The sequence below is a fragment of the Rhinoderma darwinii genome, chromosome 8 (genome assembly GCF_050947455.1).
Source record: "Rhinoderma darwinii isolate aRhiDar2 chromosome 8, aRhiDar2.hap1, whole genome shotgun sequence".
NCBI classification, from domain to species: domain Eukaryota; kingdom Metazoa; phylum Chordata; class Amphibia; order Anura; family Rhinodermatidae; genus Rhinoderma; species Rhinoderma darwinii.
The window spans coordinates 20,796,845-20,824,187 of NC_134694.1; the positions used below are offsets into that span (position 1 = coordinate 20,796,845).

Genomic DNA, 27,343 nt, shown 5'->3' on the forward strand with positions numbered 1-27,343 from the left:
AAAAGCTTAACCCCTTATTGACTGGCTTATTCTTGATTCTCATAGATCAGAACTAGGATCATGGCCGGGACAAGGGTAAGGTGGAGAAGACGGCCGCCATGGGAGCCATGGATGGGCGGTCACTATCCCATTGGGCAGTTAAATGAATTATTTGCCACCCAACAGCTAACATGATAAATTTCAGGGACCAGGGGTGGTGGGCTGCATTCTGAATCCCCTACCTTGGTATCCAGGAGGGCATGTTCCGATCCTGAGTCCTGGGTGCCAGAAAGATGGCTTGTATAAATAGAGCCTCTTAACTATTACTTTAAGATGGTATAAATACCCATTTCTCTACACAGGGCCCGATCAAGGTAAATGGACAGCTCAGAAAAGCAGGCTACAAGAGACAGATAAAACGTATACAGCTACAATATAGTGGCACGATCAAAACAATAGTCCAAAAATAACAGTACCATGAATAATCATGCATTTGCCCCTTTAGCCCTCTTTATAATCTGGCCTGTACTCTACCAACCTATTAATACAGCAAAAATGACCTAAAATATGTGCAACTATGCTAAACTCTCAATAAAAATATAAATTTCTTAAGAGCCTCATACTAGATTTCTGTGTTCAGACAATGTAGTCGGTTTACCTGCAGTTCTACATGAATCTAAATATAACCTATTCTAATATCACAATGGTAGCTCTGCTGCATCTGAATAGTGATCTTTATACCAAATATAAACAGTATGTAATAGAACATGGATTTCCATTTGTGCTTCTCTGGTGCTATAGTCAACAGACGCATATAGGAGCATGCTGAGCGACTGAGCCCAGATCAGAAGGACCAAGACAGCAGGGACAACGCCAGTAGGTGCCATCCCAGGAGCCTTTCTTCTCCATGCTTGACATGAATAAAGGGATTAGGATGGTATGTTTCCGCTAGCTCTCTCTGCAGGACAATAGGCTCAGAGGTTTAGTGTCACACTCTCTGATACAAGTACAGCAGGCTGTCAATCAGATTTCATCAAGACACTTGTGTCACTTCCATAATCTTATTAGCAGATAAAAACAGGCAAATCCTTCCTAGAATAGAACGTTACATTTAATAGCTCACACGATTCCTTTAATCCCTCTGGTCATCAGGCCATGTAGCTCGTCCGGAGGAATTTGGCATAAAAAAAAAATGGGTTGTAGGTTTGGGTTGTAAATGACATGGGAATTCGGAAGACACAATTCTTAACTCGACCAAAATCTTTTACCAACTTTATTGCAAACTGCATTTAATGGTCCATTGGCCATGTAACAATGTGTCGCTGTGTACAGCGAAAATCCCATTGCTTATAGAAGAAGGGAGATGGAACACTGGTCTTAAAGGCACGTGAATTTCACCTCCGGACACAGATCTTATTTAAAAAGCAAAGTTGTTCCCTTGTCGAAAACAATTTTTTTTTTCAAAAATAATAATTTTAATGTGGATTTAATTTCAGGAAGGACGGTATTTGCACGATGTTTAAAAAAAAAATTGTTTTAGTCTTAATTCAGAGTAACATAAACTTTGCCTGTGTATATTTTTCTTTCCACTGACCGTGAACAGTGCTTTAAAAATTCAGAATTTCTATAGCGAGCTCAGAATTTATAAATGTAGAAAACGTATACACTGTTAACAGATGAAGGAAAAAGCTAACTTATTGTGGGGTTTTTTTGTTTTTTATAAACCGCATTTTAAAAAAAAAATGTGTGTGTGTGTGTGTGTGTGTATATATATATATATATATATATTTTTATTTTTTTTTTTTTTTTGACATATATTTTTTTACAAATTCCACATGTCTCCTATGATTATATTACCTGAAACTAGGTTCAAAATTAGAGTAGGGTTATACCAAACTTCGTCCTAGGTGATCCTCACCAACGCCAATTGGGATTCTAATCATCAACTATAGATCTACAAAGCACATATATTGATATAATAATAATAAATAATAATAATAATAGACTCCACTTGTTTAACAAATCACTTCTAAAATGTGTAATCGCAGTCAAATATGGAAAACCTATTCACGCTTTTAACGCAAGAGTCCTGGAAGCTACTTCACCAGAGTTCTAGGTTTAAATTAAACCAGAGAAATCCTAGATAATATGGGAAGACATTCATGGAATGGGCCAAATTACTAAATCATTTTGCTTCTAGTAGACTTGTATGAGAGTGGTACCAATAAAAATTGGTCTCTGTTTATTTGGCCGTTATTATGTGGTCTCCGAATCCAGGGTATAGGGATAGGAAGTGGGAACTTTCTGTATTGCATCTAGAATTTAGTTATTTTTTAGGAAGGGGGTAAAAAATAGTAAGGCATTTCAAGATTTTAGATATTGTGTCCATCTAGTTAAAATATTGCATCAAATATAAAAAAATAAAATAAAAAAGTATATTAAAATTGACAAGAAAGCCCTGGACATTTCTTGATAGGCTGAACATTTATGCAGTGTTATTATTTTTTTTTATTATGTTTTATCTCTAAACATACCGCGTCATTATACAGTTACACATATGCCCCGAAATTAAAATAATTTATATTTATTACATTATGTGCAACAAACATTTACATTGCCTAAAATGTTAAAACTATTCATCCTGTTGGACGCAATGAGCAGCAGTTTCTTAATACTTAATACACATACTACAGTGATTTATTTTTTATTTTTTTAAATTTATTACCAAATTGCCCTCATAATTTCAACAGTATCCATATTTATTGCAGTGTGAGCGGGTCTAAATAACATGGAAAAAAATATTTCAATATCTAAGTTATTTTTTAAAAAAATGTAATAGCTAAGCTATATAAAAAAATATATAGAAAATTTTTTCAATATTTAAGGTATTTTAAAAAATACAAAAATGAAATATTTTTTCAATCTTAATCTGATTCTAAAAACAATACTTTTTTTTACTAGGGCCTAATTAGATGCACAGGCGTTAATTTTAAAACCAACACAGAAAGGGGTTAAAAAAAAATTTTTTAAAAATCAAGAAACAAGATCTAATGAAAAATAATATTTGCCTCCCTCGGTGTGCATGTGAGAAATAGGAGGAAATGCTGTCAGGCTCAAACTACAACGTTAAAATCTGGCTATTGATGGCACACCACGTCTCTTATAAACAGTTAATCCCAGGAGCAGGGCTACTAAAAGCAAACACACAAGCCAACACTTCTCAATCAAATGACACCTTCCCGGCACATTCCGAAACACAAACTTTTCATGTGAACGGAGATAGGTTCTTTTCACAAACCTGAGGCCAGATTTTCGAAAAATATTATTCACAAATAAACATTTAGGAACGAAAGAGAAATAAAAGGTCTCACAACCCAGTAGGGAAGGCCCTCGATGTTTTTACTGGCATCGGATAACACAAGCCGTTTATGACATGAAATTCATATCAGACAGGGCCCGGCATGATGAAATGTCAAGCCATCGCTAGTCCACTTCCTCGGGCTTCCTGCGTTAGGTTCTCAAATACTTTACTTTCCGTGAAACATGGCTGTAAAACAAATGATACTGTGCCTTCGTGTTTCATTGGCAAATGAGAAAGTGCGTGTTCCCTTGTGCGTGCTCTGGGACCTCTGTACTAACTCTGGTCATTTTCTTGTGTCAACAGAAACCCTTTAATGTAGGAAGTGCATTATTGGGCAAGAAGCTCACAGGAATTACGTTTTGGTGAGGGTATTCATAATGCCAGTCTTCTAGCCTAAATATGCTCCCAAAAAAATAAATTAAAAAAAAAACATGATTATTATGATTCGTTTTTTATATTACTATTAGTTATATGCTATTTTTTGTTTGTATTACGGTTATTTTTAATTATGATTCAATGAAAATCAATTTAAAATTGTTAGAATAAATATTTCATAAAAATTCCTCTCGCTAATAAGTATTTGTAATTCTAAATATATATCATTGCCCATTAAATATTTCCATTTATACGGGAAAAGGTTTATTTGTTATGTCACGCTATTTATTATGAACTATTTTCTATATTGTATATTCATTTATTACCAGGTGGAGCTGACTTTATTGTATATGTTGTAGCTCAGAGGATGCCAAAATATTTTATGGGTTAAATGGACTCTTTTTGTATGAGGTTGAGGTTTGCTCCACCTGTGTCTCTGCGGAAATATTTTATTTTGACTTTTCATGTGTCGATCTATGTTTAAATGTAGAGAATTTTCTTAAGATGAAGTCAAGAAAATAAGAAGGAATTTTTTTTTAATACCGAAGTGTCTTATATAAACCAACGAACATTTACAAAAAAATTTAGATATATTTTATTTTTATTTTTTCCACAATTACAAAATAACTGTGGAATTCTAGTTTTATTTCACATCCCTGTGACTATGATAATATGGGGACAATCTATCAATCGGCAATGGAAAAAAAAATGGTGCTTGTACATGGCAACATCTGGTGCATCAATCGTGGGCCATATTTATTCATCTTTTTGGGCTATTTTTTACTCTAATAACCTTAAAATATAATGACTGGCACAGCAGTTGTACTTACACAACATATTTACTACCACACATTTACAGAAGACTATATCTGGCTGACAACAGTTCATTTTCTCAAATTTTGAATTGTTGCATGAAATTTTCTAAAATATGTCCGACGCATTTCGTCGACATCATACGTGTCATACAGATGACACTATCTCTGAAGGCGAACCAATATATTGTGTCAGAGATGACGACGGCGTTGTACTGCGACCTGGCTGTCATGGTAACCAGAAGAAGTGTGCTATATGTAATGTTGAGGAGAACCTCATTCACAGTATAAACATCTGTCATCTTGGCGCCTCTGTCACATTATCTTTTGGGCACCTTACATATGGAATTAAAAATATCTGTTGCATTACACTGAAATTAACTATTTACACTGTGTCTTTTTTCAACCTATGTAACTACAGTATGTAACGGATCAAAATAACACACGAGAAGTCACGTGTCCGCACCACGCTGTTAGGCCATGAACTAGGTACAGCATAGTGTATCAGTTTTGCCTGGAGTGTTGCTTCAAAGGTGTTTCATGAAGACAAACCCTGTCCAAATACCCTATTAAGGCGCAAGGACGTCATAGAGGGGGCATCGAGGCGGCTGTCTTTAGCCATCCATGTATTACCTCTGCAGATGCACAGAGGGCCAGTGGGTAAAGGGTCCCACTGCTACATTAAAAGTAGCTTCTTACTGTCTATTAGATGTAAGGGACAGTGCCTATAAATTTAATAGCTCCCAATTACTGGTGGCTTGTTGTAGAGACGTAAAAGAGTTGGAAGGGGCCCATATAGTATTCTTGCAGTATTCTGTGTCGCCCCCGCTCAGCCTGGTATCTGCTGTTTTGTACAAGATGGCACTTCCTCGGTTATCCTGGTGCATAAAAGTAACTTCCACTCTGCTACATCTGTAAGTAGCCATGGAGATGATAAAGTGCGATGTATTTGAGCTAGATAGAGCTCACTATATACATCCTTTTTATATTGTATATTATGTATAAATATAATATCTTTTGAATGCAACTTTGTAGCCTCCACTTCTACCCTTGATTTAGTAGGGTGATAGCTCGAAATAATTACAGAGCGAGAAAAAGAAAGAAAGGAAGGCAAGGAGTTCTGGCCAGCAGGGGCGTAGCTATAGGGAGTGCAGAGGTAGCAGCCGCAGCCGGGCCCTGGAGACTGAGGGGGCTCAAAAGGCCCTCAGCCGCATAGGAAGACACAAGTATTATAACTGATATATGGTAGGTGGGGGCCCCGTTATAGATTTTGTATTGGGGCCCAGGAGCTTCAAGTTACGCCTTTGCTTGCCAACTGTAGTCATTTGGAAAGGGTAGACATTATATTTTTTTTAAAACACTACTAACTGACCTTACTACCAGTGGTTTAGATACAAGGTATAAAAACTGGGCCTCGGTGTCTGTAGGCCCATAGGCCACCCGACGCATAAGTGGCACCATATGTAGGCAGGACAGTGATATCATGCTGGGAGCACAATAATGTCATCATTCTGTATAGTAGCAGTTAAGTAGTGGGTCCAGGTATAGCTTTTGCACCAGGACTCCGCATCCATTAACCACACTGCTTGTTACAATGTACCCATTGAAGATGCTATGCCAACCTACAACATGGATTGGACTATAGATGACTACTTAAAAAAAAAATACAAATACCCTATGAGACCTTCTGTATCCGTATTGAGCGCACGGCTGATTCTGCATGAGTCACTCTCACCAAGTAATCTTACAAGCAGAAGGATCTATAAAATATTACTATAATTGATGTAATTATATGTCCAATAAAAGTAGTTTACAAAGGTAAAAAAATATATGCAGGTGAGGACGACTTTCCATGTGAGTAGAGTTGTAGTATATGATCAAATGTTAGTGGCTGCTCACCATTTTCAACCCTGTAGCCCACTCAGATAAGCGACTCCGAAATGCACAACCAGATCTTCCTGATACATTGAGCTCATTGATTTTATGAGTATGAAATTTGCTTCTGAAAGTTCTCGGTAACACAGAAAGGTAAGGGACATATATGTGCAAATATAACATTGCAATGAAGTGGCAGAGGGATTGAGGTCTTGTTTCCATGTCCATAGAGGTGGCTATAAAGATAAGCAATAGGCACACACATGGGCGTAGCTATGGGTGGTGCACAGGTTGCAGTCGTACCTGGGTACTGATGAAATTGGAGGCACAAAGACCCCTCTGCCAGATAAGAAGACAGCAATGTTATCAATGAGTGGGGGCCCTCTTACATATTTTACATTGGGCTGAGATCTAACAACAATTCTACGTGTATGGCCATCTTAAGATGCACCTAAAGATAACCATACACTTTAGCCATCTGTCGAACCGACAATGTGAGGCAAAGCGGAATAGACCACGACCAAAAGTCTTATATCTGTAAAAGCACCAGAGGATCAGAAATCCAACATGACCGTTCCTTCTTTCCCTCGACATCTACTGTTGGAAGACCGTCAAGAGGCCCCCATACACGTTAGATTGTCAGCCAATCCCATCAACATTTTTAGATATGGGAAAATTTGATCTAGTGTGTATGGCCAGCTTTAGAGATTAGATTATCTGCCGATTCCGCCAAAATTGGCTAGACCTGCCAATGAATATCTCATGTGTGTGGCCTACTAAACCCTGTATTAGGTTACCTAAACAGCTCCACAGAACTACATTTTGGAACAATTTACCTTATACAATGTTCTATTAACCCCTGATTGTTAACAGAAGAATCCCCCTTTAACAGACAAATTAAGGGAGTGCTAACTGAACTCTGCCTGTTCATAGACTTTAATTCTCACTTAGGCTTTCATGTACTAAAATGGCCTAAAAAAGTTCAAAAATAATAGATTATATGTTTGGGTTTAACTAAATATTCAATAGAGCAGTTTATAAAGGGGAGAAGCATTACAAGAAAACTCTAAATATACGTAAAACCCCCACCATTGTAGGGATAGCGCGCTGCAGTGCTCCCCAGCTTGACTTATTCTCTAGGCAACAGAGCATGAAGAAGATTTTTGTCTTAAGTTTCTTGGTTCATCCAATCCGATACATCTCATAAATAAATACATATCGTTCCTTTAAGTAGATAATGTTGGGGTCCACTTTTCTCAAAATATTAAGATCCATAAAAAGAGACCCCAACCTTATCTATAGATCATTCTCAAAGTGGCATTGAAAGGGCATGGATCAGCCAACGGTCGGTCCCCTTCATCAGGATCTCTGATATAAAACTTGCTGATGGTATCCACTTGGAAACCACCAGTTTTAAGTTGCTACGTCCAGTCCAACAAGAATCATCTTCGCGTGCGTGGCCGACTATATATTTTTTTCTCAGCCAGATCAGCAAATTACTGATCGAATCTTAGAGGTAATGAGATAAGGGCCTGTTCACATCTGCATTGGAGGCAAAATTAGCAGCCTCCATTGCAACTCCGGCCGAAAATACCGCAACAATAGCGTATTACTTTTTCCAGTAAAACCATGGATTCCCCGACGGAAACCCGATGGAACCCATTAAAGTCAATGGGTTTCATCGGCCGCCGGTGGTGTTCTTCGTACAACGGAAACACCAATTTTAGGATTTTCATCTGCTCTTCTGATGGAGCTAAACAACGGAAAGACCGACGCAGGTGTGAACCTGCCCTAATATGGACTGTGTAATATTAATATTGGACTTATAGAGGTTTTTTTCTGTTTATCTAAATAAAACTTTTTGATTATATAATGAAAAGTTATGAAACTTTCTAATATATGTTGTATATTAGTCTAAGATCTCTGCTTGCAATCAATGGATGAAAACATTGTTTACATTCAGAAGTTGCACACCTGTCCTGATATTATCCTGCTCAAAGAGGGCGCTGCAGCTGTATGAGCAGAACAGCTTTTCATTCACTCAATATAAACAGTGAATGCTTCTATTCACTGACTGCAAAACAAGGATTGTGAAAACGGATGAATTTATATACTAGGTAGTTGCATAACCTTTCATTGTACAGTGACTAGGCTTTATGCGCCTAAAACTGGAAACCCCTTTAATTTGAGGCATAGAAAATTATATATTATCCTTACAGCAGAAATTCTCTACCGAATTTCTTTAATACTACACAGTCCTGAAACTATAGTGTAACTTTACCTGCTGCAAAGAAACTTTATGTAAGTTTGAGTATCCAAATCCCCAACATCATTAATAGTAGCTGTAATTATGGGATTATCAATGCGTCATCAACAAAGGGAATTGCCTCTGGCTGTCTTATAGAAATAGGTTAAACGGGAAGTATGGAAGACTCTGCCAGAAGTAGAACTGGTGAATTCATTACACGGTGTCCCTGACAGAGGAGTCACCGGAACAGTTCACATAAGATGTGCGAGATTTTCCATGATGTAACAGCATTTTTACAAAGTTTCTATAGAATCCATATTATAGTTAGTGCTAAATATACAGACAAGGGTTAGTTTCCATTTTGGGATGTTATGGGCATTGGTGGTGTATAGAGGATAGTCATGCCATTGTCATAAGTATGTAAGGAATTAATGATTGTGGGGATTGCAGACATTTGGCACCAAGCCCCTCCTCTTCTTAGGAGTGTCACTGCGAGGGCCAGCCCCCAAAGTGCTATCTCAAAGATAGACAGGGCCAGAAGAAACAAGCCCAGTGTGGAGCCCCTACTCTTCCCTGGTAGGCATCAATGGGATAATTAGTGTAGAATTGGTAATGAAATACTAGGACAACCCCTTTTTAAATTAGGGTGTCTATAAAATGCCCTAAACAAGCTAAGCTGATGTTTGCATTTGAACCCACTAAACAGCCCCTTTAGAAAAAAACATTCAATGAAGAGTGTGCCTAATGCGAATGAAAGACCACCAGGTCAGAATTGCCCTAGGTCTCATGTGACATAATCATATTTATTCAGAGCACTTCTTGATTTGAACAAGTTGTGGAGTTAGGAAACAGAACATGTGACTCTCTCTTTATGCTGCAAGATTGTTTTAGAGTGCTCACTGAAGATTTAAGGTGCTGAAATTAAGTAAGCGCTATGTGATGACATCATCGTGTAGCATTCGCTTCATTTCAGCCCCTCAGTGGGTACTCTGGGGATGTTTTTTTTTTTATGCAAGTGTAATTTGCGGTGTTATCCATGAAATTTGTTAGAAAAAGATGAATATATGCTATATAAAGAAATCTTTAATTAAACATGTATACATATAATCTATTGTGCCTTGTCTAAGATTTTCACCTTAACGGGTAACTAAACGTCAAACTTCTGACATGTCATAGTGACATGTCAGAAGTTTTGATTGGTGGGGGTCCGAGCACTGAGACCCCCACCAATCGATAATTGGAAGCGGCAGAAGTGCTCGTGTGAGTGCTTAGCCGCTCCGTTTCTGTTTGGCTTTTTCTGGTAATCAATGTAGCGGTGTACGGACTCAATAGAAAGTCTGTGGGCCCGTACATCGCTACATCAGCTTTCTGGAAAAAGCCGAACAGAAACTAAGCAGCTGAGCGCTCACACGAGCACTTCAGGCGCTTTGTTTTAGCGATTGGTGGGGGTCTCAGTGCTTGTACCCACACCAATAAAAACTTCTGACATGTCACTATGACACGTCAAAAGTTTGTTGAACGTTTAGCTACCCTTTAACTTCAGATACAGATACACAGTAATGGAGGGACATATTTTCACTGTACAGTATGTGGTATTTGAGTCAAGACAAGAGCCCAAGGCACTCTCTGGTATAAATAGATAGCCATGCACTTTCTCTCCGACACCTCCCTTACACAGGTTCAGGTGTAACACCTTCCCTTCCTGTATACACATTTTTCTTGCGTTCAGACAACATCAAAAGACCTGAGCAGTTACACAGCCAGAGGCGAGTGCTCAGTAATGCACTGCAGTCCTTCTGGCATTAGAGCTCGAGAAAACTATATTGTGGTCCTGATCATAAACTCAACTAAATAATATAGTAACATTTTATTACAATTACATTACTTATTTAAAAAGGGCTCTCCAGGTCTTACAATGTTACCCCATGTACACACTCCTTATTCATGGATGTCAACAAACAACGGAGGGTTCGTAGACATGTTGCTCAAGATCTGCTCTTGAGGACTATATGGCTACGGACATACTCATTTATCTGTCTACAAGCATTTAACCATAGGTTACAAGGGTTTTCCTATAATAATAGGTCAATCAGACATGCCATTAAGGCCAGATCAGTGGGAGTATGGCCGCTGAGACCTTTAGGAACAAGCAGGTAGTGGTGCTTTGTTTTTGGATAATTGACAAGCTTGCGCAGTTCCTCTCCATTGAAATGAATAGAAAATATGGAAACCTTCAATGGATAGAAAATGTGTTTGCATGACCAGTCCTTCACATAAACCTGGGACCAGGATCAGTTAGTTGTTGAGATCAGTTGGATCCCAGCCACTGGATCCTCACCACATTAACTTTTAGGGTATGTTTGGAAAGTTAGAGTTAAATCGCTGTAAGAATTCCTATTCACGTGAAATCTATACATACAGTACAACAAAATGATTAAATTACAGTGGGTGCTCCCATCGCTGCCACCCAACAGTAGGATTTGTAAATGTTTCAATTACAGTTGGGCTTCTATATTTGGGAACCCATAGGTCTTTGAAGTGAGAAACAACTCTGAGGCCCAGAAGCATCAATCTATACCCCTGTTCCATTTGGAAAGCCAATCACAAACACAACACCCAGTGGTAAGAACAGGGCCGCCATCAGGGGGGTATTAGGGGTACTACTGTAGGGGGCCCGGCCAAACTTAATTGAAAGGGGGGCCCGGCCGTGAGCTGCGGGCCCCCCTTTCAATTAGGTTTGGCCGGGCCTCTCACATCAGTACCCCTAATACGCCCCCTGATGGCGGCCCTGGGTACCATGATATAGTGCTGGACGGAGTACCGTTAACAGGCGGTTCCACGGTAGGGGGGCCCAGAACATTTAGCTGTATGGGGCCCTGAAATTCCTGATGGCGGCCCTGGGTAAGAAGCTTCGTAGCTGAATTTTCAGCACCGATTCCAACTACTACAAATACTAGAACCTAATTTTAACGAAAATACAATGAAATGTACCCCCACGCGTAATTGAATGACATTCTTTCCCATGCAAGGCCCCCAGTGATCTAATATCAATGGCATCTTTAATTGGCTTAATGTTTACTCCCACATAGAACCCCGGTGACAAGAGACGCTACAGCTGTCACTTTTGCAAAGTGATGTCTCAACTAACAGAGTGAAGGATCCTCAGCTCGTAACATGCACCAACCAGCCATGAAGCAATGAGAACATTGCCTTGAATGTTTGTAGTGTATTTTCATGTGAAAGGGTTAAACCACGGGAGAGACAATCAACCACTTCCAATATTTATGTCACCTCTAGACGCCAGCTGTAAGACAATGTGTGTCTGTGTGCATCTCCTTATACGCGTCTGTCTGTCTGTGTGTAGACGCATGTGTCTGTTTGTATTTGTGAGCTTAATGAGAATTAGTTGTACACAAGTCTACTACCTGGCCAACCTGAGGGAGGGTAATGTTGACATAGGCTGTTAATTCTGTATAGAAATGTAGTCTCCCTGCCAATAGACATTAGATATTTTCCATCAGATCTCGGCAATATCAGTAGCATGTACCGACAATCTCATGTCTATGGAGACCACCGGACCCTCGTCCAATAGTTTGTGCCAGGGGACACATAAATCGGACAGGTCAGATTCTATTTTTTCTTCCGGTCCATTCTTTCCACTGAGATAAACAGCGTCAGAGGTTTTTGGCAGACGCTCATTTCCCCGCTTTTTGCATTGCTTCCCTCCGTTCCTTAATTGTGGTCAATTAACCATGGGCATGATGACTGTCATGACAATGATCATTGTTTCTGAGCAGGTCCGATAAGTTTTCATACCCTTTCAAACTGCTGAATACAGTAAGATTAAAATTGTGGCCTGGACCGAAAAAAAATCAGTGTTGCTCCCCTTGCCACCTTAACACTGGGCACCTGTTTTGGAACATATATTAAATGGGTTGTCACTTCTGACAACCCCTGCCTATATGCTCTTCTAGGGCAAATGTATGTCATGTCATCGAGAGGGGTCCCCCGCTTGGTACCCACCTTTACATGCCAGAATGAAGAGCCGCTCTGAGAGAAGCTAGATCCACGACAATCAATTGATCTCCATGTCGGCTTTTTTTTTTTTAAAAAAGAGGTTGTTCTCATGAGACTACCCTTTAAAAACGAGGTTGTGAATTAGGGAATTCTGAGTCAATAGATTTCGATGACCCCTTTTCAGGACCCTCAGTTATTGGCAGAGAGCAACTCTAAAAAGTATCTCTTGCTCTGGAGGACCCAACATGTCCGTGCATTACATGGGCAGCCCATTCATTTTAATAGGAAGTGTGTAATTCTTTATTTCCCCTGAGGTGGCACTGCAGAGAAAAAGAACACTTGCTTTCAGCTACCCACACAGATTACAGCTGATCACTGAGTGTCCCAGCAGCAGGATTATACCTTGTGATCAATTTATCACCAGGGATCGTTCAAACAAAAAGGGATTGTCAAAACAGACAACCCTGTTAAGATGGCCATGGACAGAAGATAAATGTTCGCTGATGTCAACTGTGTCTATGGCCAGCTTTAACCAATCAATTTGCTGAATATTCCACCCTTCATAATACAGCTTGTAATGAAATGGTACTTCGGCTACATGCTTGAATTATTATTAGTAGTATTCATAGTAGTAGTAGTAGTAGTAATCATTACAGTAGTAAAATTAGTAGTATTAATAGTATTACTACTACTAAAAGTAGTAGTTTACCCAGTACCTTATATGTGTTATGTTTAGGTAGCCCACTTGCGACCCAACTTTTGCATCTCGCTTACTGGTAAGATTTCTCTATACATTTATCACCGTATTTCTCTCTATTTCATTCAGGGTCAGTTTTATAGAAGGGGTAAGGTCTTCCGCACCGTGTGGTCTTTTTTTTTTTTTTTTTTTTATTCTTTTTTATATTTTTAACATGAATCTAAAAGACCACGTGAGGTCTACCCGATCTGCATCTGTGGCCTTATTATGCCTTTTAAAGCCTTGTACTCTCATTCTATGAGTCACTGACAGGTGTTCCATATATAAATGAGCCATTTTTTAAGTAGTGGTCATGTAAACTGTTAAGGTAATGTAGAGGTTGGGTATTTGTTCACTTTTAAAGCCGATCTAATATAGCAGGGCTATTATGTGTGTGTTTTATATATATATATATATATATATATATATATATATATATATATATATATGTGCATGTGGTTTGTGTTGTGTGTTTCTACACACGCTTTCTATGATGGAAGCTATTTAAAAAAAAAGTTTAGTGCTGACACACAAAAGAGTGTGTAGGTGTTGTAAGGGTTAATAGCCCATGTGGTCCTCTTATTGATGATGTCTATGCGACGGGCCAGTTTCACAATGTTATTACACTGACAATGATAATTACATCCTAATCACGGCTGCCATCATTTTTAATATTTCAAGTAATTACTATTTTCTCCATTGTCTATTCTATCATAGTCATTAATTTAAAAACCACAGAATAATAACTCCCCAGGTTAAACAACGTATCTGCAGTTTACAAGAGGTTAGGCGAATATCATAGACGCTCATTAAAAATGTTACTACCTTCCTCTTATATAGCAGAAAAGATTGAATATTTAATACAAACATTTTTGAATTTTTAAATTTTCATTATTAAAAATAATTATTTTTGTTTAATTGTAAAAAAAATTCATCTTTTGAATTTTAAATTTTCCTCAATTGTTGAATATGATTATAAAAAATTATTAAAACCAAACTAAATTATATATATATATCTCATTAGGTCAGATGCAGGCCTGGCAAGAGTGCATTTATTTTTCTGGAAATAATTTTTTAAGGTTAAGATAAAAAAAAAAACAATCCCAAAAAATTAAAAGAATAACATATCAACAGTATGAGCACCAAAAATCTTGCTTTAAAATACTTGGTCTTTGTGGGGACCATGTATTGGGAACCACAAAAAAGTGATTTTAGCGCTAAATTGAAGCAGGGAAAAATGACTTCTCTATGCGTCTGTGTATTAAACCTGCATTTTCTCATGCCGCACCTTCTCAGAAAACATTTGAAGACAGATTTTTGGCGCACACAAGATTGCCGTGCTCAGTGTACAGATGGGTCGGATCAACTTCATTTGAAAATATGCACCCCCAAAAAAATGTGTTGAAAATGCGTCAAGGTCGTCCGCCGGCATCTCTCTGGTGAGCGATTACGGTCAAAGTTAAACGAGTACCGAGTCTTAAGAAAAGTATTTGACACTACATAAATATTTAATTGTAAACAATGTTCTAATTTGGACGTAAACTGTGCAGTTTACCTCAGAAATATAAATGTTGGGCAGTATTAGATATATGTCATAGCAAATAACGTACAGTATCTTATTTTACTAGTTAATCACATGTATTGAAATGCTAAGAAGCCTCCCCTTATATAAGTATTTTCTTTATAGGATAATAGTAACCTTAGCCACGACCAGGCCTCACTCGCTTCATTATATAACCCAGTGCTGGGCCCGGGCCTATGAATGACTTGATATAAGAAAGAAAGGGAAAGAGGGATGTGTTCTTATAATTTTACATTTTATACTTGTTTACATGTTGTTTTTATATATTTTCCTTGTTTTTTTCTTTCATTTTCTTTATATTTTTTTTTAGATTTTCATTTCATTTTTTTATATATATATTTTTTTTTTCTTACTAAATCCTTTCCTTTGAACCTAGGCTGAACTTCGCCACAAGTAAACATGAAACAATCATGCAGTCTTAAGCTTGTAGCAGGATATGGAGGGATTTTGCAAGTTTTTCCGAAAAACCCCCCACAATTTTTTTTTTTAAAATAAACAAAAAAAGGAACATTTCTACTACAGTATTGATATCGTTGCACTTAGCATTGTGATTAATAAATATAACTTTTAACAAACCAGTAAAATGAACACTTATTTTTGCTTTTTTATATATACTAGATATAGATTTTAATGTTTTTTTCCATAATATTTATTGTGTAGAATTTTTATGATTTTATAAAAAAAAATTATTTAGTTTTGGAATATTATTACCAGTCATTCATAACAAGTTTTTTTCTATATTTATATACTGTTTATGCTTCTTTTTCCTCTAGAGCAGTAACACATTGCTTTGCCCAATGACAAATAATACAGGGAATTCGGGAGTTTTTCCACATTTTTTATTTTTTAATGAAAGGTTGTGAGTACTCTAGAATAGGAGATGTGGAGCAGGGCACTTCTCAAGCTGCAAGCCATCCTGAATTCAAAATTACATACAGATTCTGCGGCCTGGAGTCTGATTATTTTTATTACTACCTACATAATCCCCCAACCACTGATACAGATTGATATAAAAAATTGGCTGAGCCTGGAATGTCTTTATCATTACTATCAATGAGAGCAGTATAATGTCTGGATACAACTGCACTACGCACAATGTATCTATATAAGTATGTGTGTGTGTGTGTGTGTGTGTGTATGGCTGAAAGTCTATCTGTCTATGTGTATGTGTATGTGTGTGTGTGCGCGCGCGCGTGCGTGCGTGCGTGCGTGCGTATGTAGGTATGTATGAGTATGTGTTTTTGTTTTGTGACTACGTGTCTCTATATATATATATATATATACATGTATGTGGCTGCGTCTATGTGTCTGAAGTACAATACATGGATAATTCTGACAACTAGACAATTAGAAATAAAGTCTTTACTGAAGTTCAAAAATAAATAAATAAAAGGGGTTGAAAAAAAAGGGATGCACTAATTTTTCCCACATGTACCTATGTGCCTTGGTATAAAGTGCTGAACACCATGATTTGTATATCGACAATTGAATTCATTTTATATGTACAAATACATGGATTCCTTATAGATTATAAACTCGAATGGGCAGGATTCTCTCTCCTGGTATATCTAGTTTACGCTGTATTGTTTTGGTATAATATTATATGAATACCGCATTGGTTTTATATATGTGTTCTTGTGAATGAATCACATATAAGTTCTTGTTTTACAATGTACAGTGCCATGAAACGATATAAAGTAATAATAATAATAATAATAAGCCAATACATAAAAATAATGCATGAGTCTACCAGTTTAAAACTTGTCTATAAAAAGATCTTTTTTCGACAGATGGATAGATCGATTCATAATAGGTAGATAGATAGATCGATAGATAGACGATGATAGATAGACGATGATAGATACATATGCGATGATTGATTGAAAGATACATATGTGACGATGATAGATAGATAGATAGATAGATAGATAGATAGATAGATAGATAGATAGATAGATAGATAGATAGATAGATAGATAGATAGATAGATAGATAGATAGATAGATAGATAGATAGATAGATAGATATTGTTGTCATATCACTAAGAAAATATGGAAAGCCCGTATAGGAGATTTCCATTATAGAACAGTATGAAAAAGATGCAAAGCAAATATTGACCATGTCCCTTTATGTGACACCAGATTGTACAAGATATGGTCAACCACATCAGGGCAAGCAACAAGTTTTAAATCTGATTTAGAAATAAATGTCTTCCATAAACTTCAGAGAATGAAACTTAAAGGTTTCTTCCATATATCTTGCCATTAAGGCCTGGTAGTGACGGTTCATGGTGACAGCCCCACAGCAGGTCCCCTTGTCCCGTCACACCAGGTGCTGTGATACAACAATACTTTACAAGGAGATATCTCTCTTAATTGCCAGTAAGCATGAATACCTCAACAGGGTCCCACTTGTCCTAAACGGGCGACACCGCTTAACCCATCCTCTGCCAGCCAGAGTTGAAATTTATACCTAGCAGTCAAACAGTTACAAGAGTGAGAATGGCAATGATATAATATAGTATTGTATAGCTGTAGCATAGTTCAGTTTGTTCGGCGTAGTAGACCAGTGTCTGTCAATTGGCACAATTCAATGTGATAATAGCAATGTGTTATTTGTATTTACATAGCAGTGCAGGTAAGTAACCCAGAGTATTATCACAATGCATAAATGATAAAAAAAATATAATAAAATTATATATATATATTGTACAGTGGGTTGGGAGAGGATGGTGCTATATAAATAATAAAAAATGAGTATAATTTCATTTTATTCTATAAAATGAAGTCATTTGTCACATAATTTCTTCGTTAATACACAACTTTTCTCTATAACAAAGGCAAAAAATATTTATGTAAAAATTTATAATAATGCTAAAGTATAGAAAAATAGAGAGAAAAAAAATACAAAATAAATACAAAATACACACATATATATATATATATATATATATATATATATAATATCTTTCGAAGGCTATATATATAAAAAGCAGATTTAATTTCCCTTCATTAAATGTCTGCCATGAACAGATCTAACTAAATGCATATTTTCCTGCTAATTTGTCCCATTTTACACATAATTAGATGTTATCAGATATTTTTCCCTAATATAAAAAAATGGGATCATATTAGTTGTTTGTAACATTTCAGGAGATCCAAGAAAAAAAAAATCCCTAAGCAGTTGTTACCTCCAGAATATTTGTAGTCAGCAGCATGTCATGTTATTACACTGAGTACAGGTTACCAGGGAGAAGGACTTTCATGCTGTAGGTAGGATATAAATATGGTTGCTAGGAATGACTATAGGCCTGTATAGGAGCTGCCTGACAAAGACTGATGCAAAGCAATAGATGTTTCTCTTTGTGTCTATGCAGACTTCTAGCAGAGACTTATTATGTCTGAGTGATTGAAGTAGCTGTGTGCACCCCACTACACAAAGAGCCTCTAAATTCTACTGACAAGCATGGAGAGCACATTGAAGAGACTCTCACCCCCCACCACCCCTCTCTCTCATTATGATAGGGAATGTTTGGGTTACTACATGACTCCCGACACTTTGGAGAAACCTGATAGTGGCCAAATATAAAATAAAAGTTGATTGGGAATTTGCTGACTCCGCAGAGCCAAAGGGTTAAACTAAACGCCTCTCCTGCACTGATGAACTCTATAGACCGGAACCGTCTGTTTAGCGATCGTCAATGCAAGCAAAATACACATATATTTATGTTTCATTGTTAAAAGTCGCATAAATACAGAAGATAATAATAGAAATCTTAATAGACAACATAGGAGTAAGGTTACCTGCAGGGTATATAAATTGCGACATTTTGCAAAATGACGCAATGTTTTTGTTTTTTAAAACATGCCATGTTTATGCGATACAATAAACGAGAAAATGCAATGCCGTGAGTATTGAATCTAAAGTCATAGAAGTATGTCATGTTTAACGGGGATGCAGTGTAGGAGCCAATATGAAGGTACAGGAATGTTGATTGCGGTAATTAGGCATTATATATTATTAAAAGGGGCACAAGTGCGATCCATTCGGTAATGAGGTACATGAAATGGGTCGCAGTAGTTATAATATAACATAATAGAGAAGACAATGGAATTATTTACCCATATTGTAAGGAATACGGCTAGTGGTTAAATGCACAGTACAGTATACACTAAATGTTTAAGAATATATAAAAAAAAATTGCTTCCAAAAAAATAGACAATGGTCGCTAGTGGTTTATAGAGAAAAAGGACTTATTAAAAATGTCACAATGAAATGGTTAATTCCATGGCATACGAGTATAATAAAACTGGATGATTATATATTTATGTATGTATGCAGATAAATTATATTTCTTTAAACCTATCTCAATTCAAATGTCACTATATTACAAAATTCGCAGTCTGTATACAGTCATAGTACATAATAGATAACCCAATATGATGTACTGAATCAACCTGCAGAATATATAACACTATATAATAAACTGTATCAAGCTGCAGAATATATAACACTATATAATAAACTGTATCAACCTACAGAATATATAACACTATATAATAAACTGTATCAACCTGCAGAATATATAACACTATATAATAAACTGTATCAATCTACAGAATATATAACACTATATAATAAACTGTATCAACCTACAGAATATATAACACTATATAATAAACTGTATCAACCTGCATAATATATAACACTATATAATAAACTGTATCAACCTGCATAATATATAACACTATATAATAAACTGTATCAACCTACAGAATATATGACCGTATATAATATGCTTTGTATGGGGATTACACGATTCTGATTCCGTGTTTTCCTTGTACAAGACGGATCCTATTTTTTTTTTTCTCTTAAACTTGTTTGGATAATTCAATTAGCAAACAATAGTAGAGCAGGTGCCATCACATTTATATCACCATGATTACCTTCCAAAGGTAATACTTAGGATAATTCTGACAACTATGATGGCAATGTATAAATTGGAACATGCATGAGATAGATAGATAGATAGATAGATAGATAGATAGATAGATAGATAGATAGATAGATAGATAGATAGATAGATAGATAGATAGATAGATAGATAGATAGATAGATATCACATACAATGTTCCAATTTATACATTGCTATCATAGGTGTCCGAATTATCACAAGTGTTACTATATATATATATATATATATATATATATATATATATATATATATATATTATACACACACACACACACACACACAGCTATTACATATGTGTACTCTCAGACACATAAAGCTTGTCTAGGAGTAATTTGAGGTTGCAGGTGAACAAATAAGCCTGTATTGATGATTCACCTCCCCAGAACAATACCCAGTGTTTATCTGGGAGATCAGGCTCCTTTCCTATGATTACCATGAGCTGGATTTTACTCAGTAGTAGTCAGTGAAAAACGAAATCACATCCCTGCTATTAATTGTCTTTCTCCCAACAGACAAGTAGATAAATAATTGAAACGTTTACTAAAGTGATGTCGAGATATGGATACTGAAGTAATGATGGTTTATTGCCTCTGATCAGATAAGTGGTGATGGTATCAGGAGTGACATCTGTGGTCAGTGACTGATATTTATGGTAGAGTATATAAGGTAGTAGATTATGGGCATGGTTATGGTCCTTCATATCTACAATGCAAGGGCAGAGTGATTGCACGACATGTAAAGTATGCATATGGTAGATATATGGGCAGGACTATGGCACTATATACAATAGGAAGAGTTATGAGTATGTATAGAAGATCTATGTATAGAGTAGAAATATTAAGCAAAGTTTTATGACTTTTTTTTAGGTTTATGGTGAGGGCAGTAACTGGCACAGTGTATGAGGGTGGTGAATATGGGCAGAGTCTTATAACATCAGTATATATGGGCAGGTAGGTATATATGGGCATGTAAGGTTATAGATATTTATGAGCATACTGTTGTTTCACTGTATGGGAAATACCAATGGACATATATAGGCATAGAGTTATGTGGCACAGTATGTATATATGGGCAGAGAGTTCCTTACTGTTGGTAGTCCTGCTTGCAGAAGAGCTTTCTATCCCGGAAGTAGCAGCTGGTGGTGAGAGGCTGCTGACATACTGTACACTGCAAACACTCCTCATGCCAGGAGGACTCATTGACTCTCATCAGAAAACGGTCTGCGATGGGTCTCTGGCAGCCCTCACATACTGCCTGGTGCTGGCACTCTGAGCCTGGGGGATACAGGACACTTATTACATCATGATGCCCACTCAATACTGCACCTACACACAAATCCTAAAATCAGAGATATATGCACACAGGATAAACATACCTGATGAAGAAGAAGTAGTAAAAGAAGAAGATGATGATGATGGAGATGATGATGATGGCCACACACAAGATAAAGTGAAATATGTACAGATGAGGAAGATGATGAGCACCACAAAAAATACACAAATGTAATAAAGTGAATTATTTATACTGAATACTTATTGCATACATGTGCATGAGGATGATGATGGGTCCAACTATTGCCACATAGGTAATCAAGTAAATTATGGATATTGTATACATATTCCATACACCTACATGATGATGATAATAAAGAGGATGATAATGGGCACCAACCAATCAAATCAAAGTAAAATATCCAAACTGCATAGACATCACGTACAATATATAAGAGGATAAGTGATATGTCCACACTATGTATGAAATACATACATGTACATGATGATGATACTGATGGTGGTAACTGAACACTGCACACGTGTGATGAGGTTAATATAAAGATGATAGATGGATAGATAGATAGATAGATAGATAGATAGATAGATAGATAGATAGATAGATAGATAGATAGATAGATAGATAGATAGATAGATAGATAGATAGATAGATAGATAGATAGACAGATAGATAATATATCACATACAGATACACGGAGACAGTGACCACAAGTGATAAAGTGTCCACAAATAAAAGTGCTTAAAATCTATATTAGTCTATGTGACTGCGTATATGTTTATGTGGAATAATATGTTCTAAAATAAAATAAATATTTAATTAACCTGTAATCATTACAAGAATATATTGCACGCATATGGGACTATGTAACAGAATATGTTAATGCTGTCTGTATCCCCAAGCGTTTATTAGAGCTCCTGACCCTCTCACTGAGATATATATATATATATATATATATATATATATATATATATATATATATATATACATATATAATATTCTGTCTGTCCTGTATAACTACTCCTACTATTATATGTTTGTTTTTTTACGATCTGCAATACACACTGTATAATGATCCGAGGCGACTGCAAATATTTCATTCAATGCACCCGTCACTCTGGTATTAATACATTGGAGGGCACTGGAGGTTGGCAAAGGTGCAAGTTAAAATTCCTGTGCCCAATCTGCCCCTAAACTTTCTATGTATTTAATAAGCCACTAATAATAGTCTGGAGACTTTAGGAATCATGTTACATTGTACATTGTTGTAGAACGTTATATTTTATGTTCGGTTAAATATATATTATATTATTATTACTAATGAATGCAATGATATTCCTTATAGCTAATGCCACTATTATAGTGTATAGTTATTTAGGTTATATTGTATATATGTATGCAGATCACATTATACTAACACTGTCATGTACAGTGAGATTATGCTAATTATTATTATTATTATTATTATTATTATTATTATTACTATTACTAATAATAATAGTGGTGATAATAAAAATAATATATTATTCCTACTCATTACATATATATTATATAAATACTATATTTAATATAATTGTCATTACAACTATTTATAGTACATGACTGCTAGCTGTAAGTTGTAGTCATACTATTTGTCAAGTTATTATTATTATTATTGTTATTAGTAGCAGCAGAAATAATACTAACAGTATTATTATTCTTCGTAGTAGTAACAGCAAGAGTAGTAGTCGTTACAATAATAGTATATGGTGGTTGTTATTTATAGAATTGTATTACTAATTAATTATTATTATTATTTGTAGTTTTGTTGTGCTTTGCCATATGTATCTACCCTCATATTGTACAGATGTAGCAGAGCTGAGTTTCATATAACTAATAGTTAAGATAAAGAAGTGGAATTACTTGCAGTTTTACGTAAAAAGTACACACTGATATAATCCCAAAAGACAAATTCAGCTATGCTACATCTTTACACTTTTAATATACAAACTGATTTGTGCTAGGACATAGTGAATTTGTTTGTTGACATATACACTCTCCAAGACACATGTCTGTACACACTATGCATTATATATAATGCCACACTTGGCACCTGTATCAGGAGACCAGTCACACTCATTATAGGAGATATATAAGATGTACTCATTCACTTCCTGATCTAATTTTGGGCTGTGTATAGCAGATTTTAGGGTCTGCCAGCGTATTGTTATGTGAGTTGGGTACAGTTACCAATAGCCCAATGTATAACATATCCCAGTAGTAATCAAATAAAGCCCAGCTAGAACTTCTGCATAGTCCACTCTCCTAAATATAACACTGTATAGAGGACAAACACTTACCCAGCAAAACTCCTAATGTGGCAGTGCCAGCCCTGAGTGGGTGATCTTCCATTTTAATATTGTCCAGCATCTTGGCACAGTCACTCTGCCCCCTGTTAAAGCACCTCTCCAAGGACTCAGGACCTGTTGCAATATCCATGAAGATGATGATGATGACAATGATGATGATGGTGGCAGTTTAAGCAGCAAAATCAGAATAATACTAGCAAGAGTCAACTTCACAATAAGTTCAGACAGCCTGGAAGGAGAAGTTTCCTTATCCCAGATCCTGCATGGATGGATTGTATTCAGATGATCATGACTGAAGAAGGATCCACAAGAGCTGCATACACAACACAAAGAGGGGGGCAGATGGGATCACCTGCCTGTGTATGAAGGGAGAGGGAGGAGAGATCCAAGGGAGCCGGGGGTAGAGTGAAAGGTTATGGGGTGAGTGGCAGGGGTGCTCTCTAAAAGCCAGGGTGGAAGGGGAGGGGGTGACAGATCCCAGGGAAGTGCCTGTGTAGGATGTCCAGGGAGAGACAGCCTGAGCCTGTGTGCCATGCACAGTCCTGTAGAGCTGCATACAGCAGGGATTGCTCAGCGGATGGATACTCCACCCAGTCACCTCCTCTAGCTCTCTCTCTCTCTCTTTCTACAAACTTGCTGACATTTGAACTCTATTGTGTATTCATCCGCGCTGGTGATGCGGCCCCTTCTGCAAATAGTGCCAGACTTTCTCAGTTCTATCCCTTCCTAATAACTTCAGAAGGGGGAGGGGGTAAGGGGTAGGGGGGGCAAACCCTTATTCCTGGATTCTAATGCCCCCTTTTCTTTTTTCCTCCCAAGGAATTAAAAAAGGGCAGGTTATAATTAAAAATAAAGAGTCCTGACACCTGAGTCAATATAGCATAGGTGCCCGGCTTGTTTCTTTATGGCTGAAATGAGGTATTTTATGTAGCTGATAAATGTTCTTATGGACACCTGCGAATTTGGGGTATGTAGCCATGACTGCTTCATTCTTACATATTGTACTTGCTGCCATTTAATGTTAAAAAATTATATATATATATATATATATATATATATATATATATATATATATATATATATATATATATATATATATATATATATATATAAAAATAACAATTGCATTGGGTAAGGGTGAGTTGAGGGGCACAGGGCCAGACTCTCTGTGGCAAATGCAACCTGCAAAACAGAATTTAAAGCAGTTTGTATTGCACAAATATTCTATCTATCTATCTCATACTCTCTCGTTCTCCCTTTCTCTTTCTTTCTTTCTTTCTTTCTTTCTTTCTTTCTTTCTTTCTTTCTTTCTTTCTTTCTTTCTTTCTTTCTTTCTTTCTTTCTTTCTTTCTTTCTTTCTTTCTCTCTCTCTCTCCTTCTCTCTCTCGTTCTCTCTCTTACTCTTTCTTTTTCTCTCTCCTCTCTCGTTCTCCCTTTCTCTCTTTCTTTCTCACGTCCTCTCTCTTACTCTTTCTTTTTCTCTCTCCTCTCTCGTTCTCCCTCTCTCTTTCTCTCTCTCTCTTTCTCTCTCTCATATCTATCTATCTATCTATCTATCTATCTTATTCGTAGGCGTCGATATACATAAAATGTATATTTATGGCAAGAAATACCCGCTTTGTGCATTCCCTGCATTATTTTGTTTCTTTTTTTTAACAAAAACAAAAAAATAAATGCGTTTATAACGCATTAACTGCTGGAAAACGTTATATATTTTATATATTTATTATTATTTCTTTTTTTTTACTTATTGATGATGTATAGATTTCAGGATATATATATTATTTTTTTTTTTAGATGGGAGGGGATTTGGATTGTTATGGATTTTATTTAACGAATAACAAAGGGAGTGTTAAATGATGAGATTGTCTTTATTTTGAGCTGTGGGACACTGATGCTATTATATGAGCAGGAGAAGAAGTGTGTCCTCATTGTGTGGCGCACAAAAGCTGCAAAATTCAGTGACCTCCCCATGTGCACCTGGTGATCAGAGCTGATAATACAGCGCAGTGGAGAAGGGGAATTGTCATCATGATTCACATACAAAAAATACACAATGCTGCTGTAATATCCTGCTCCCTGAGATGCTCCTCAAGATCCCAAAGTCAGATATGTCTGCATTACATATTACACTATTTATCTACCGCCCCGACTACAGATAAGATTCCTTCCATTGTACAGTCCATTTTATAAAGGCGCAATAATATATGCAAAGCAGTGCGAGCAAATACAGAACTGCGCCTCATCTCACTATAAAAATCCAAGCAGAAGAAGAATTATTTTTGTTTTTGTAAAACAGAAAGATTTGCATAATCGGAATTAGTTTTTGCAATTTATAGGAAAAATGTAAAACACATTTACAGTTATAAATAAACAATATATAAGTACAAATATTCCTACTAGAAAATGTAACTAAAAATACTAATACTTATTTTGTTGTATATTTGGTCACATTTTGGTCAATATTTTTTAAATTCAGATTTATATAATGTGTTTGTGTGTGCATATATATATATATATATATATATATATATATATATATATATATATATATATGCATATATATATATATATATATATATATATATATATATATATATATAAATATATATTTTTTTTTATTTTTATTTTTTTATCACATATAAATATGTTTATATTAGATCTAAACGTATTTTTTATATCATAAAAAACGGTTTACTTTTCTTTACTATCTATCATCATCATTATTATTATTATTATTATTATTGATATTATCATCACTATTGTTAAATATATATATATATATATATATATATATATATATATATATATATATATATATATATATATATATATATATATATATTATATATATTGTGAGACACTCAACATGTTCCCTTTAAACGACAAGGTTATAGGATGCCATTCTTGTATGGTCTGATGTAATCAGGGTGGGGACATTTGAAGAAGGGGTTGGGGGGGTCTCTTTCAGATTTGGGACCATGTAATGCTGTCTCCTGCACAGTGGGCTTGGGTTCAAACAGACATTTCATCCCACAACAGGAGAGTTTCAACAGAGGGAGTTAAAAAACCTCTACAGAAAATCCCTTTTCATCATCAGTTATTGATCAGACATCCACCCCAGCAAGTGTCTAACCACTTTAAGGTGTTACAGATTTATTTTTAAGGAACTCTGAAATCTAAAGCTTCCCGCCTAGGATCATGAGTAGGAAAACCCAGAACAACCCAAATGCCTATGGGGACAAAGCAGAACTGCCTGATAATGTCGCAAATATCTATAACTTGTAATATTTTGTATTACTATCTAATAAATGGATTATAGGAATCTGAATATTATAACATGAAGCGCAATGAGTAGACTCTAATAACAGAGAGTTTATTTGTGTTTGTATTTGCTCCTTTAGACTAATTATAGGTTTTAGTTTCTGTGTTTGTCCATTGTCTTATGTGGAAGGATCAATCCCATGTAAGTCATCCTATAAGTGGCTTCTCCTGGGACCTTCTTAGCAGGTTAGCTGGAGGAATTTTTTGCCATAGGGTTTTTGGTCTTGGAGGAGGGAATCCTTCTGAGGAGGAATTCTTCAAAGCTGCCGGGTGCTGTGACTCGGACATTCACACTGTGCCAGGCAAATAGTGCTTTACACTGCATCCAGGAGAAGAGGGGCAATAGGAATACACTGGAAAGGGGATCATTACTGCCAATGGGCTAAGAGGGTCGCAGAGAGAGTAGGTCCGTGTACATGTC

General features: G+C 36.2%; 1 protein-coding gene across 1 annotated transcript in view; it reads right to left on the reverse strand.

Moving 5' to 3' along the window:
* The window catches only part of LMX1B (LIM homeobox transcription factor 1 beta), a 122,485-nt gene extending 98,328 nt beyond the window's left edge, over positions 1-24,157 (reverse strand). The window contains exons 1-2 of the mRNA XM_075834214.1: positions 23,590-24,157; positions 21,048-21,234 (exon numbers count right to left, since the gene is read on the reverse strand). Coding sequence (XP_075690329.1) covers positions 21,048-21,234; positions 23,590-23,728 — 326 coding nt within the window. The 5' untranslated portion in view covers positions 23,729-24,157. The remainder of the gene's footprint in view (positions 1-21,047; positions 21,235-23,589) is intronic.
* Between the last annotated feature and the right edge of the window lie 3,186 nt (positions 24,158-27,343).